Source organism: Bombina bombina, chromosome 1 (genome assembly GCF_027579735.1).
Source record: "Bombina bombina isolate aBomBom1 chromosome 1, aBomBom1.pri, whole genome shotgun sequence".
NCBI lineage: Eukaryota > Metazoa > Chordata > Amphibia > Anura > Bombinatoridae > Bombina > Bombina bombina.
The window spans coordinates 74,130,496-74,146,774 of record NC_069499.1 but is presented as its reverse complement, the minus strand read 5'-3'; the positions used below and the strand labels follow the sequence as shown (position 1 = coordinate 74,146,774).

The 16,279-nt window shown below is 41.4% G+C and overlaps 1 protein-coding gene across 2 annotated transcripts in view; it reads right to left on the bottom strand.

The window, feature by feature from the left end:
• WARS1 (tryptophanyl-tRNA synthetase 1) overlaps nucleotides 1–16,279 on the bottom strand; it is a gene marked incomplete in the record, with an annotated part of 157,837 nt that overhangs the window by 92,521 nt on the left and 49,037 nt on the right. For both annotated transcript variants that reach the window (XM_053697450.1, XM_053697451.1), the window contains 2 exon segments: nucleotides 9,070–9,252; nucleotides 9,632–9,751. In XM_053697450.1, the coding sequence (XP_053553425.1) occupies nucleotides 9,070–9,252; nucleotides 9,632–9,751 (303 nt within the window).

Here is a 16,279-nt window from a genome sequence, read left to right as displayed (position 1 = left end):
TACAGGTTCCATGAAAACAAAGAATCACAATATTATTATTCATAGACAAGAAAAAAAATTCCAGGGAAAAAAAAGCGCCTTTAACAATCAAAAGAACAAAAAAATTGCAAATTTCCCATCATATACCTAATCGGCTAACGCTAAATCATCTGTCTATTCTTTCTTTACTCATTGTTGGAGTGTTTTATTTATTTTTAGAGGCTCGAAAAGAAAAGAAAAAGAAAAGAAGAAAAAGAAAAAGAAAAGAAGAAAAAGAAAAGAAGAAGGGGGAAAAAATAAAAATAAATAAATAAATAAATAAATAAAAATAAATTCATATTTTTTCCTTCCCCCCTTTTGTTCAAAGGGGAAAAGAAACAATGAAAATGTAACGGGAAAAATGGGGAATAAAAGAAAGTCCCGGTTCTCTCGAGATATCTTTAAGTCACCAAATACCTAGTAATATTATTTCCGAATTCTTAAAGGGGGAAATTAGATAATCGATTTCTCTTTCAGGGAAAATCTTAATGAATGGCGCCCATTTATCAAAGAATTTCTTTATATCAAGCTCATTATCTATATTGGTATTTTTCTGTTCTAAGACGCATTGTTTCTTTAAATAATCTCTAATTTCATTAATAGTTGGTACCGACCTCAACTTCCATTTCTTGCATACCAGGTATCTGGTAGCTAGTATAGATAGGTTAACTAACTTCTCATTAGGCTGTTGCCCATCTTCAGGTTTTAAACAAAATATGATCTGGAACAATGAAAGAACTGTTCGCTCAATTTTTAATTTATTCTTGAGCCAATATTCCAACTTGCTCCATAAATTTCTCAGTTTGGGACATTGCCAAAACATATGAATTAAATCAGCGGCTAAAAGCGAGCATTTAGGGCATTTGTTGAATTCATTATTTCGAACTCTGAGGCCTTTCTCCAACATAGGTGTGTCCGGTCCACGGCGTCATCCTTACTTGTGGGATATTCTCCTCCCCAACAGGAAATGGCAAAGAGCCCAGCAAAGCTGGTCACATGATCCCTCCTAGGCTCCGCCTTCCCCAGTCATTCTCTTTGCCGTTGTACAGGCAACATCTCCACGGAGATGGCTTAGAGTTTTTTAGTGTTTAACTGTAGTTTTTATTATTCAATCAAGAGTTTGTTATTTTAAAATAGTGCTGGTATGTACTATTTACTCTGAAACAGAAAAGAGATGAAGATTTCTGTTTGTAAGAGGAAAATGATTTTAGCAACCGTTACTAAAATCGATGGCTGTTTCCACACAGGACTGTTGAGAGGAATTAACTTCAGTTGGGGGAAACAGGGAGCAGACTTTTGCTGCTTGAGGTATGACACATTTCTAACAAGACGATGTAATGCTGGAAGCTGTCATTTTCCCTATGGGATCCGGTAAGCCATTTTTATTACATGAAGAGAAAAAAGGGCTTCACAAGGGCTTTAAGACTGTAGACATTTTCTGGGCTAAAACGATTTATATATAAGCATATTTTATACTCCATAGCCTTGAGGAATTATTTTAATCTTGGGAACTATGTAAAATAACCGGCAGGCACTGTATTGGACACCTTATTCTCTAGGGGCTTTCCCTAATCATAGGCAGAGTCTCATTTTCGCGCCTCTATTGCGCACTTGTTTTTGGGAAGCATGACATGCAGCTGCATGTGTGAGGAGCTCTGATACATAGAAAAGACTTTCTGAAGGCGTCATTTGGTATCGTATTCCCCTTTGGGCTTGGTTGGGTCTCAGCAAAGCAGATACCAGGGACTGTAAAGGGGTTAAATATAAAAACGGCTCCGGTTCCGTTATTTTAAGGGTTAAAGCTTCCAAATTTGGTGTGCAATACTTTTAAGGCTTTAAGACACTGTGGTGAAATTTTGGTGAATTTTGAACAATTCCTTCATACTTTTTCACATATGCAGTAATAAAGTGTGTTCAGTTTAAAATTTAAAGTGACAGTAACGGTTTTATTTTAAAACGTTTTTTGTACTTTGTTATCAAGTTTATGCCTGTTTAACATGTCTGAACTACCAGATAGACTGTGTTCTGTATGTGGGGAAGCCAAGGTTCCTTCTCATTTAAATAGATGTGATTTATGTGACACAAAATTTAGAGAAAATGATGCCCAAGATGATTCCTCAAGTGAGGGGAGTAAGCATGGTACTGCATCATCCCCTCCTTCGTCTACACCAGTCTTGCCCACACAGGAGGCCCCTAGTACATCTAGTGCGCCAATACTCCTTACTATGCAACAATTAACGGCTGTAATGGATAATTCTATCAAAAACATTTTAGCCAAAATGCCCACTTATCAGCGAAAGCGCGACTGCTCTGTTTTAGAAAATACTGAAGAGCATGAGGACGCTGATGATATTGGTTCTGAAGTGCCCCTACACCAGTCTGAGGGGGCCAGGGAGGTTTTGTCTGAGGGAGAAATTTCAGATTCAGGGAAAATTTCTCAACAAGCTGAACCTGATGTGATTACATTTAAATTTAAATTGGAACATCTCCGCGCTCTGCTGAAGGAGGTGTTATCTACTCTGGATGATTGTGAGAATTTGGTCATTCCAGAGAAATTATGTAAAATGGACAAGTTCCTAGAGGTCCCGGGGCCCCCCGAAGCTTTTCCTATACCCAAGCGGGTGGCGGACATTGTAAATAAAGAATGGGAAAGGCCCGGTATACCTTTCGTCCCTCCCCCTATATTTAAGAAATTGTTTCCTATGGTCGACCCCAGAAAGGACTTATGGCAGACAGTCCCCAAGGTCGAGGGTGCGGTTTCTACTCTAAACAAACGCACCACTATACCCATAGAAGATAGTTGTGCTTTCAAAGATCCTATGGATAAAAAATTAGAGGGTTTGCTTAAAAAGATGTTTGTTCAGCAAGGTTACCTTCTACAACCAATTTCATGCATTGTTCCTGTCACTACAGCAGCGTGTTTCTGGTTCGATGAACTAGAAAAGGCGCTCAATAATAATTCTTCTTCTTATGAGGAGATTATGGACAGAATTCAGGCTCTCAAATTGGCTAATTCTTTCACCCTAGACGCCACTTTGCAATTGGCTAGGTTAGCGGCGAAAAATTCTGGTTTTGCTATTGTGGCGCGCAGAGCGCTTTGGCTAAAATCTTGGTCAGCGGATGCGTCTTCCAAGAACAAATTGCTTAACATTCCTTTCAAGGGGAAAACGCTGTTTGGCCCTGACTTGAAAGAGATTATCTCTGATATCACTGGGGGCAAGGGCCACGCCCTTCCTCAGGATAGGTCTTTCAAAGCCAAAAATAAACCTAATTTTCGTCCCTTTCGCAGAAACGGACCAGCCCCAAGTGCTACGTCCTCTAAGCAAGAGGGTAATACTTCTCAAGCCAAGCCAGCCTGGAGGCCAATGCAAGGCTGGAACAAAGGAAAGCAGGCCAAGAAACCTGCCACTGCTACCAAGACAGCATGAGATGTTGGCCCCCGATCCGGGACCGGATCTGGTGGGGGGCAGACTCTCTCTCTTCGCTCAGGCTTGGGCAAGAGATGTTCTGGATCCTTGGGCACTAGAAATAGTCTCCCAAGGTTATCTTCTGGAATTCAAGGGGCTTCCCCCAAGGGGGAGGTTCCACAGGTCTCAATTGTCTTCAGACCTCATAAAAAAACAGGCATTCTTACATTGTGTAGAAGACCTGTTAAAAATGGGAGTGATTCATCCTGTTCCATTAGGAGAACAAGGGATGGGGTTCTACTCCAATCTGTTCGTAGTTCCCAAAAAAGAGGGAACATTCAGACCAATCTTAGATCTCAAGATCCTAAACAAGTTTCTCAAGGTTCCATCGTTCAAAATGGAAACCATTCGAACAATTCTTCCTTCCATCCAGGAAGGTCAATTCATGACCACGGTGGATTTAAAGGATGCGTATCTACATATTCCTATCCACAAGGAACATCATCGGTTCCTAAGGTTCGCATTCCTGGACAAGCATTACCAGTTTGTGGCACTTCCGTTCGGATTAGCCACTGCTCCAAGAATTTTCACAAAGGTACTAGGGTCCCTTCTAGCGGTGCTAAGACCAAGGGGCATTGCAGTAGTACCTTACTTGGACGACATTCTGATTCAAGCGTCGTCCCTTCCACAAGCAAAGGCTCACACGGACATTGTCCTGGCCTTTCTCAGATCTCACGGGTGGAAAGTGAACGTAGAAAAAAGTTTGCTATCTCCGTCAACAAGGGTTCCCTTCTTGGGAACAATAATAGACTCCTTAGAAATGAGGATTTTTCTGACAGAGGCCAGAAAATCAAAACTTCTAAACTCTTGTCAAATACTTCATTCTGTTCCTCTTCCTTCCATAGCGCAGTGCATGGAAGTAATAGGTTTGATGGTAGCGGCAATGGACATAGTTCCTTTTGCGCGAATTCATCTAAGACCATTACAACTGTGCATGCTCAGTCAGTGGAATGGGGACTATACAGACTTGTCTCCGACGATACAAGTAGATCAGAGGACCAGAGATTCACTCCGTTGGTGGCTGTCCCTGGACAACCTGTCACAGGGGATGAGCTTCCGCAGACCAGAGTGGGTCATTGTCACGACCGACGCCAGTCTGGTGGGCTGGGGCGCGGTCTGGGGACCCCTGAAAGCTCAGGGTCTTTGGTCTCGGGAAGAATCTCTTCTCCCGATAAATATTCTGGAACTGAGAGCGATATTCAATGCTCTCAAGGCTTGGCCTCAGCTAGCAAAGGCCAAGTTCATACGGTTTCAATCAGACAACATGACGACTGTTGCGTACATCAACCATCAGGGGGGAACAAGGAGTTCCCTGGCGATGGAAGAAGTGACCAAAATCATTCACTGGGCGGAGACTCACTCCTGCCACTTGTCTGCAATCCACATCCCAGGAGTGGAAAATTGGGAAGCGGATTTTCTGAGTCGTCAGACATTTCATCCGGGGGAGTGGGAACTCCATCCGGAAATCTTTGCCCAAATTACTCAATTGTGGGGCATTCCAGACATGGATCTGATGGCCTTTCGTCAGAACTTCAAGGTTCCTTGCTACGGGTCCAGATCCAGGGATCCCAAGGCGACTCTAGTAGATGCACTAGTAGCACCTTGGACCTTCAAACTAGCTTATGTATTCCCGCCGTTTCCTCTCATCCCCAGGCTGGTAGCCAGGATCAATCAGGAGAGGGCATCGGTGATCTTGATAGCTCCTGCGTGGCCACGCAGGACTTGGTATGCAGACCTGGTGAATATGTCATCGGCTCCACCATGGAAGCTACCTTTGAGACGAGACCTTCTTGTTCAAGGTCCGTTCGAACATCCGAATCTGGTCTCACTCCAACTGACTGCTTGGAGATTGAACGCTTGATCTTATCAAAGCGAGGGTTCTCAGATTCTGTCATTGATACTCTTGTTCAGGCCAGAAAGCCTGTAACTAGAAAAATCTACCACAAAATATGGAAAAAATATATCTGTTGGTGTGAATCTAAAGGATTCCCTTGGGACAAGGTAAAAATTCCTAAGATTCTATCCTTTCTTCAAGAAGGTTTGGAGAAAGGATTATCTGCAAGTTCTTTGAAGGGACAGATTTCTGCCTTGTCTGTGTTACTTCACAAAAAGCTGGCAGCTGTGCCAGATGTTCAAGCCTTTGTTCAGGCTCTGGTTAGAATCAAGCCTGTTTACAAACATTTGACTCCTCCTTGGAGTCTCAATTTAGTTCTTTCAGTTCTTCAGGGGGTTCCGTTTGAACCCTTACATTCCGTTGATATTAAGTTATTATCTTGGAAAGTTTTGTTTTTGGTTGCAATTTCTTCTGCTAGAAGAGTTTCAGAATTATCTGCTCTGCAGTGTTCTCCTCCTTATCTGGTGTTCCATGCAGATAAGGTGGTTTTACGTACTAAACCTGGTTTTCTTCCGAAAGTTGTTTCTAACAAAAACATTAACCAGGAGATAGTCGTGCCTTCTTTGTGTCCGAATCCAGTTTCAAAGAAGGAACGTTTGTTGCACAATTTGGATGTAGTTCGTGCTCTAAAATTCTATTTAGATGCTACAAAGGATTTTAGACAAACATCTTCTTTGTTTGTTGTTTATTCTGGTAAAAGGAGAGGTCAAAAAGCAACTTCTACCTCTCTCTCTTTTTGGATTAAAAGCATCATCAGATTGGCTTACGAGACTGCCGGAAGGCAGCCTCCTGAAAGAATCACAGCTCATTCTACTAGGGCTGTGGCTTCCACATGGGCCTTCAAGAACGAGGCTTCTGTTGATCAGATATGTAAGGCAGCGACTTGGTCTTCACTGCACACTTTTACTAAATTTTACAAATTTGATACTTTTGCTTCTTCTGAGGCTATTTTTGGGAGAAAGGTTTTGCAAGCCGTGGTGCCTTCCATCTAGGTGACCTGATTTGCTCCCTCCCTTCATCCGTGTCCTAAAGCTTTGGTATTGGTTCCCACAAGTAAGGATGACGCCGTGGACCGGACACACCTATGTTGGAGAAAACAGAATTTATGTTTACCTGATAAATTACTTTCTCCAACGGTGTGTCCGGTCCACGGCCCGCCCTGGTTTTTTAATCAGGTCTGATAATTTATTTTCTTTAACTACAGTCACCACGGTATCATATGATTTCTCCTATGCAAATATTCCTCCTTTACGTCGGTCGAATGACTGGGGAAGGCGGAGCCTAGGAGGGATCATGTGACCAGCTTTGCTGGGCTCTTTGCCATTTCCTGTTAGGGAGGAGAATATCCCACAAGTAAGGATGACGCCGTGGACCGGACACACCGTTGGAGAAAGTAATTTATCAGGTAAACATAAATTCTGTTTTTTCCGGGGTGAAGTATGCCCTATGTAAAAGTTTCAAGTGAGCATCACGCCAATTAGAAGAGAGTGTCGTTTTTATTACTCTGTTCACTGAGAGTTGAATAATTTCAGAATCAATATTGCTATGCGGAATTAAACTATTCCAGGTCATGGCCAGTTTCTCTAACATAGGAAAGGCCCTGTTAAGGCTCAATGTGTAATAACACGGAGCAATGGACATGGAAGAATTCTTAGTTATTGTTAACCAGGTTTCTAAACTACCCAGAGTCCAGTTCCATCCAAACTTATGGGTGAGGTCCTCAATGTAATGTCTTATCTGTAAGTATGCATAAAAATCTTTGTTTAGCAAATTAAATTCAGGCCGTAGCTCCTCAAAAGATTTAACACATTTTCTTTCCTGGCTAATTAAATGAATAATTCTATCCAGCCCATTATTGTGCCATCTATTAAAGACAACTGAGTCCAACCCTGGTTGAAAGTTCGGGTTTCTGATTAAAGGAAGGTATTTTGAAACCATAGAGCATATTGAAAGAGATTTGGATAATTTGTACCATGCTTTAAGCGGGTTCAGAATGAATTTGAGTTCTTTTATACTTGTTGGAAGGTCTCTGAGTTCCATATGAGCCAGGGCTATTAGAGAGTATGGTTCACAAACATTGAGTTCAAGATTATTATTTAGAACATAGTTCTTAGTAGAGAACCAATCTGCTAATATGCGGGCTAAAAAACAGAGATTATAATATTTTAAATTTGGCAAAGCTAATCCCCCCAATTCTCTTGGGGCTGTTAATTTGGAAAAAGCTATCTTAGGTTTTTTCCCCTGCCATATAAATTGCCCAACTGATGAATTCATTGACCGTATGTCTTTCTCAAATAGAATCAGTGGGACATTTTGTAGGATATATAGCAGTTTGGGGAGGAGTACCATTTTAAATAAGGCTATCCTGCCCGAAATTGAAAGTGGTAAATTTTGCCAAATCTTAAGCCTTTCTTTAATATACCCTAACATTGGGGTTATATTTGCCTCATAGAGATCTTTTAAGTTAATTGGTATTTTAATTCCTAAATATTTCATTGAGTCCGAAACTACTCTGAAAGGTAAATCTATCTTGCTAGTCTTATTTTTCCTAAGCCAAATTAGTTCGGATTTTGCGGCATTTACTTTATAATACCCCGAAAAAACCCCGAATTGGTCAGTAATCTGCAAGAGCTTTGGAATGTTTTGTGCTGTGTTAGATAGATATATCAGTAAATCATCCGCATATAGTCCGACTTTCATTACATGGTTTCTAATTTTTATACCCTCCAATGAGCTCCTGATCCTAATTGCTAAAGGCTCTATGGCTAAGTCAAAAAGAAGGGGAGAAAGAGGACAGCCCTGTCGAGTTCCCCTTTTTAATGCAATTGGGGGAGAGATGTTATTATTAACAATCAAGCTTGTGGACGAGTTATTATATAAGTTCTCTGATTCAGATAGAGCATATCATTTTAAACAACTTTCCAATTCACTTCCATTAGCTAAATGCGCACAATTTTTTTATATGCACACTTTAGGAGACACCAGTTCCTACTGAGCAAGATTCACAGAATATACAAATATGCATTTTGTGATTGGCGTATGGCTGTCACATGATGCAGTAGGAGGGAAAATAGAACTAACTTTAATATGTGTCAGAAATAAATGTACGACTCATTTGAAATTGAAACTAAGTGCTTTTGCATTGGTTTGTTATTATGCATTTACTAATTATGCCATCCTACCGTGTTTAGTGGTTCTAAACAGTTCCAATACTCACATCACTTTCAATCCTATGGTAATTTCCTAATTAAACAAGTGCAATCAAAGTTTATTAAAAATAGTCAAATGGTTTTCTCATTGGTGTTTTCAAAATTCAATATAAACAGTGTGTGAAAAAGCCCCCCTAAATACCGGGATTGTGACTAAAACCTGTCAGGCTTTTCCTTTAATAATAAACTATGTTTATAAGGTTAATAAATTTCACTTACACATACTGTTCTCTCAAAACACACTTACATTTATGTTACTAAACAGATGTTACGTTAAGAAAAGGAGATAAAAAAAAATCGGTTGCTAAAAATAGTGAATAATAAAAATATTATCATTTATTTAAATATAACAGCAAGTACCAAACTCTAAGAAAAAAAATGTCTCACCAAAATACAATTTTACCTTTGCAATGATTTACAACAGAACTTTTACAGTTTAAAAAAATGGTGTTTCCTTGTTATTAAAATAGCTTCCACTTACCCCATATATTCAAGGTCTGAGAAGATAAATGTTTTATTTATGTCAAAACCACATGCTATGATGTCCTTGGCATTTTCTACTGCATACTGATAAGCTTTCTCTGTGGTCAAGTCTTTCCACAGGTATTTTTCATCATCTGTTAACTGGACAACCAATGGAACATCAAACGCTTCCTGAAGCCACCTTTGATTTCGAAAAGAAAAATAAATAAATTCAGAAACAGAATAACTCATTTACAAACTATTAACCCAGCAGACAAAGGAGTGGCAAAAGAAGTATAACATTTCTGAAGTAGTGAAATTATTTTGTTTGTACTCAAACTGACAGGCAGTCTTTCAAAACAAAGAAACAGACGCTATTATGCAACAGATACTGGCTACCACAAGAAAGGATCTGATGCAAATTTCCAGACTCATATGGCACTATATACAGAGGAAATGCTTGTGATATACTTATACAGATTGTGGTGACAATGCTAAACATTTTTATACACATTAAATATGTAGAAAGTACATACAGCCATCATGACTTCCTTTCATAAAACTAATATGAATAAACTTACTTTGTAAAGATAAACGGGATGAGGTGACCCACATGCATCGCTTCTGAAGACGGTCCTCTTCCTGTATAGAGGTAAAAAGGCTTCTTGTTTTCATATGCATCAAGGATCTGGTGCATGTCTCTATGTATAGAAAAAGGAAAATGTAGGCAAACTGTTACTGCTTGTCTCAAAAAAATAACAACATCATTTGTTTAATATAACATTAAAAAACCTTAACGAGACATGAAAGTCCAAATTACCATTTTAATGGTTCAGATAGGATAATTTTGAGATTTTTCAATGTATTCTTTTCTCTTAGTATCCTTTGTTGAATAGCATAGCTAGATCGGCTCAGGTGATTAGTGGCTACACATAATATGCCTCTTGTCATTGGTTCAGCAGATGAATTCAGCTAGCTCCCAGTAGTGCATTGCTGCTATGGAGCTGGAGTTGTATGCAAGAAACAGATGTCAACTATCCAATGTACCTCTATTTTAGAATTTGCTAAATTCTCTTAGTATACTTTGTTGAAGGAGCAGCAATGCAATACTGGGAGCTAGCTGAACACAATGGGTGAATAAGGACAAAAGGCATATATGTGCAGCCGCCAATTAGCAACTAGCTCCCTGTAGCGGATTGCTGCTTCTGAAACTACCTAAGTATGCTTTTCAACAAAGAATACCAAGAGAATGAAGCAAATTATATAACAAAAGTTGTTTCAAACTGCACAAGCTATCTGAATAATAAAATACATGTTTTGGGGTTTTATAACCCTTTAAACATACAAATCAACTCCCACTCAGGAGCCATAAGCAGCTGGTGATTGGCCTGTTCTGCTCAGGAGACACAAGGCTTGTATCTCCTGCAGTTATTCCTGAACCAACCAAATTAAATAGATCCAATATGGCCGTGCTGCTGTCTGCACATAATGATAATTATTATGTTGTTAGAATGACAAAGAAATTAATTGCTCGACTTATCTGGGCGGATGTTGCCATGTGATAAGTTCATAATGTTTTCTATTATCTTAGATGTTGCAGTTTCAATAGAGAAAGAAGTGCAGAATTTCAATGCACACATTGAAGAGAGATGGGAAGCGGTTACCTGCACTCTGCATTCGTTTAACCTATTTTTTATGAATAATGTTAATCAGGACAAGCACATTGGTATTTTGTAGTGGTGCAGAAAAGCTGCCCCCCCAGTAAGATAAGAGAAGGGTGCGACAATGTGTGCCAAGACATAGGTACAGTAGACTAAAAAAAATAAACAAATCAAACTGAAATCTCATCATAGCACCCCCTGGATTTTGAATGATGGTGGTACAACAACTGCAGCACAACGGCATAAAAATTAAAAAAACATAATTTATGCTTACCTGATAAATTTATTTCTCTTATAGTGTATCCAGTCCACGGATAATCCATTACTTGTGGGATATTCTCCTTCCCAACAGGAAGTTGCAAGAGGATCACCCACAGCAGAGCTGCTATATAGCTCCTCCCCTAACTGCCATATCCAGTCATTCGACCGAAACAAGCCGAGAAAGGAGAAACCATAGGGTGCAGTGGTGACTGAAGTTTAATTAAAATTTAGACCTGCCTTAAAAGGACAGGGCGGGCCGTGGACTGGATACACTACAAGAGAAATAAATTTATCAGGTAAGCATAAATTATGTTTTCTCTTGTTAAGTGTATCCAGTCCACGGATCATCCATTACTTGTGGGATGCCAATACCAAAGCTTAAGTACACGGATGATGGGAGGGACAAGGCAGGAACTTAAACGGAAGGAACCACTGCCTGTAGAACCTTTCTCCCAAAAACAGCCTCCGAAGAAGCAAAAGTATAAAATTTGTAAACTTTTGAAAAGGTATGAAGCGAAGACCAAGTCGCAGCCTTGCAAATCTGTTCAACAGAGGCCTCATTTTTAAAGGCCCAGGTGGAAGCCACAGCTCTAGTAGAATGAGCTGTAATTCTTTCAGGGGGCTGCTGTCCAGCAGTCTCATATGCTAAACGGATTATACTCCAAAGCCAAAAAGAAAGAGAGGTTGCCGAGGCCTTTTGACCTCTCCTCTGTCCAGAGTAAATAACAAACAGGTGAGATGTTTGGCGAAAATCTTTAGTAGCCTGCAAGAAAAACCTCAATGCACGGACTACGTCTAGATTATGCAAAAGACGTTCCTTCTTTGAAGAAGGATTAGGGCATAATGATGGAACAACAATCTCTTGATTGATATTCTTGTTAGAAACCACCTTAGGTAAAAACCCAGGTTTTGTACGCAGAACTACTTTATCTGAATGAAAGATCAGATAAGGAGAATCACAATGTAAGGCAGATAACTCCGAGACTCTTCGAGCCGAGGAAATAGCTATCAGAAAAAGAACATTCCATGATAGAAGTTTGATATCAATAGAATGAAGGGGTTCAAACGGAACCCCTTGAAGAACTTTAAGAACCAAGTTTAAGCTCCATGGGGGAGCAACAGGTTTAAACACAGGCTTAATTCTAACTAAAGCCTGACAAAATGCCTGAACGTCTGGAACTTCTGCCAGACGCTTGTGTAAAAGAATAGACAGAGCAGAAATCTGTCCCTTTAAAGAACTAGCTGATAGTCCTTTGTCCAAACCCTCTTGGAGGAAGGACAATATCCTAGGAATCCTAACCCTACTCCATGAGTAATTCTTGGATTCACACCAATGAAGATATTTACGCCAAATCTTGTGGTAAATTTTCCTGGTGACAGGCTTTCGTGCCTGTATTAAGGTATCAATTACTGACACGGAGAAGCCACGCTTTGATAGGATCAAGCGTTCAATCTCCATGCAGTCAGTCTCAGAAAGTAGATTCGGATGATTGAAAGGACCTTGTATTAGAAGGTCTTGTCTCAGAGGCAGAGTCCATGGTGGAAAGGATGACATGTCCACTAGGTCTGCATACCAGGTCCTGCGTGGCCACGCAGGCGCTATCAATATCACCGATGCTCTCTCCTGTTTGATTTTGGCAATCAGACGAGGGAGCAGAGGAAACGGTGGAAACACATAGGCCAGGTTGAAGAACCAAGGCGCTGCTAGAGCATCTATCAGTGCCGCTTCTGGGTCCCTGGACCTGGATCCGTAACAAGGAAGCTTGGCGTTCTGGCGAGACGCCATGAGATCCAGTTCTGGTTTGCCCCAACGGAGAACCAATTGAGCAAACACCTCCGGATGGAGTTCCCACTCCCCCGGATGAAAAGTCTGACGACTTAGAAAATCCGCCTCCCAGTTCTCTACCCCTGGGATATGGATCGCTGATAGGTGGCAAGAGTGAGTCTCTGCCCAGCGAATTATCTTGGAGACTTCTGACATCGCTAGAGAACTCCTGGTCCCCCCTTGATGGATGATGTTATCCACAGTCGTGATGTTGTCCGACTGAAATCTGATGAACCTCAGTGTTGCTAACTGAGGCCAAGCTAGAAGAGCATTGAATATTGCTCTTAACTCCAGAATATTTATTGGGAGGAGATTTTCCTCCTGAGTCCATGAACCCTGAGCCTACAGGGAGTTCCAGACTGCACCCCAACCTAGAAGGCTGGCGTCTGTTGTTACAATGGTCCAATCTGGCCTGCGAAAGGTCATACCTTTGGACAGATGGACCCGAGATAACCACCAGAGAAGAGAATCTCTGGTTTCCTGATCCAGATTTAGTAGAGGGGACAAATCTGTGTAATCCCCATTCCACTGACTGAGCATGCATAATTGCAGCGGTCTGAGATGCAGGCGCGCAAATGGCACTATGTCCATCGCCGCTACCATTAAGCCGATTACTTCCATGCACTGAGCCACCGTGGGGCGCGGAATGGAGTGAAGAACACGGCAAGCATTTAGAAGTTTTGATAACCTGGACTCCGTCAGGTAAATTTTCATTTCTATAGAATCTATCAGAGTCCCTAGGAAGGAAACCCTTGTGAGAGGAGATAGATTACTCTTTTCTTCGTTCACTTTCCACCCATGCGACCTCAGAAATGCCAGAACTATCTCTGTATGAGACTTGGCAATTTGAAAGCTTGACGCCTGTATCAGGATGTCGTCTAGGTAAGGAGCCACCGCTATGCCTCGCGGTCTTAGAACCGCCAGAAGTGAGCCCAGAACCTTTGTAAAAATTCTTGGGGCTGTAGCCAACCCGAATGGAAGAGCTACAAACTGGTAATGCCTGTCTAGAAAGGCAAACCTCAGGAACCGATGATGATTCTTGTGGATCGGAATGTGAAGGTAGGCATCCTTTAAGTCCACTGTGGTCATGTACTGACCCTCTTGGATCATGGGTAAAATGGTTTGAATAGTTTCCATCTTGAATGATGGAACTCTGAGGAATTTGTTTAGGATCTTTAGATCCAAAATTGGTCTGAAGGTTCCCTCTTTTTTGGGAACCACAAACAGATTTGAATAAAACCCCTGTCCTTGTTCCGTCCGCGGAACTGGATGGATCACTCCCATTACAAGGAGGTCTTGCCCGCAGCTTAGGAATGCCTCTTTCTTTATCTGGTTTGCAGATAATCTTGAAAGGTGAAATCTCCCTTGTGGGGGAGAAGCTTTGAAGTCCAGAAGATATCCCTGAGATATGATCTCCAACGCCCAGGGATCCTGAACATCTCTTGCCCACGCCTGGGCGAAGAGAGAGAGTCTGCCCCCTACTAGATCCGTTGTCGGATAGGGGGCCGCTCCTTCATGCTGTCTTGGAGGCAGCAGCAGGCTTTCTGGCCTGCTTGCCCTTGTTCCAGGACTGGGTAGGTTTCCAGGCCTGCTTAGATTGAGGAAAAGTTCCCTCTTGTTTTGAAGTAGAGGGAGCTGATCCTGCACCTGCCTTGAAATTTCGAAAGGCACGAAAATTAGACTGTTTGGCCCTTGATTTGGCCCTGTCCTGAGGAAGGGTATGACCCTTACCTCCAGTAATGTCAGCAATAATTTCTTTCAAACCAGGCCCGAATAAGGTCTGCCCCTTGAAAGGAATGTTAAGTAATTTAGACTTTGAAGTCACATCAGCTGACCAGGATTTAAGCCATAGCGCCCTACGCGCCTGGATAGCGAATCCGGCATTCTTAGCCGTTAGTTTAGTCAAATGAACAATGGCATCAGAAACAAATGAGTTAGCTAGCTTAAGTGTTCTAAGCTTGTCAATAATTTCAGTCAATGGAGCTGTATGGATGGCCTCTTCCAGGGCCTCAAACCAGAACGCCGCCGCAGCAGTGACAGGCGCAATGCATGCAAGGGGGCTGTAAAATAAAACTTTGTTGAATAAACATTTTCTTAAGGTAACCCTCTAAATTTTTATAAATTGGATCTGAAAAAGCACAACTGTCCTCAACCGGGATAGTGGTACGCTTTGCTAAAGTAGAAACTGCTCCCTCCACCTTAGGGACTGTCTGCCATAAGTCCCGTGTAGTGGCATCTATTGGAAACATTTTTCTAAATATAGGAGGTGGGGAAAAGGGCACACCGGGTCTATCCTACTCCTTACTAATAATTTCTGTAAGCCTTTTAGGTATTGGAAAAACATCAGTACTCACCGGCACTGCATAGTATTTATCCAGCCTACACAATTTCTCTGGTACTGAAATTGTGTCACAGTCATTCAGAGCAGCTAATACCTCCCCAAGTAACACACGGAGGTTCTCAAGCTTAAATTTAAAATTAGAAATCTCTGAATCAGGTCTCCCCGATTCAGAGACGTCACCCACAGACTGAAGCTCTCCGTCCTCAGGTTCTGCATATTGTGACGCAGTATCAGACATGGCTCTTACAGCATCTACGCGCTCTGTATCTCGTCTAACCCCAGAGCTATCGCGCTTGCCTCTCAATTCAGGCAATCTGGCTAATACCTGTGACAGGGTATTATTCATGATTGCAGCCATGTCCTACAAAGTAACCGCTATGGGCATCCCTGATGTACTTGGCGCCATATTAGCGTGCGTCCCTCGAGCGGGAGGCGAAGGGTCCGACACGTGGGGAGAGTTAGTCGGCATAACTTCCCCCTCGACAGACCCCTCTGGTGACAATTCTTTTATAGATAAAGACTGATCTTTACTGTTTAAGGTGAAATCAATACATTTAGTACACATTCTCCTATGGGGCTCCACCATGGCTTTTAAACATAATGAACAAGTAGTTTCCTCTGTGTCAGACATGTTTGTACAGACTAGCAATGAGACTAGCAAGCTTGGAAAACACTTTAAACAAAGTTAACAAGCAATATAAAAAATGTTACTGTGCCTTTAAGAGAAACAAATTTTGGGAAAATTTGAAATAACAGTGAAAAAAGGCAGTTACACTAACGAAATTTTTACAGTGTATGTAACAAGTTAGCAGAGCATTGCACCCACTTGCAAATGGATGATTAACCCCTTAATACAAAAAACAGATTAACAAAACGAAAAATATGTTTTTTAAACAGTCATAACAACTGCCACAGCTCCTACTTTTGAAGCCTTTTGAGCCCTTCAGAGATGTCCTATAGCATGCAGGGGACTGCTGAGGGAAGCTGAATGTCACAGTTTGTAATTTTAACTGCACCAACTGTAACTTTTATACTATAACAGTGGAAAGCCTCAGGAAACTGTTTCCAGTCAAAAATAAAGCCAGCCATGTGGAAAAAACTAGGCCCCAATAAGTTTTATCACCAAAGCATATATAAAAAC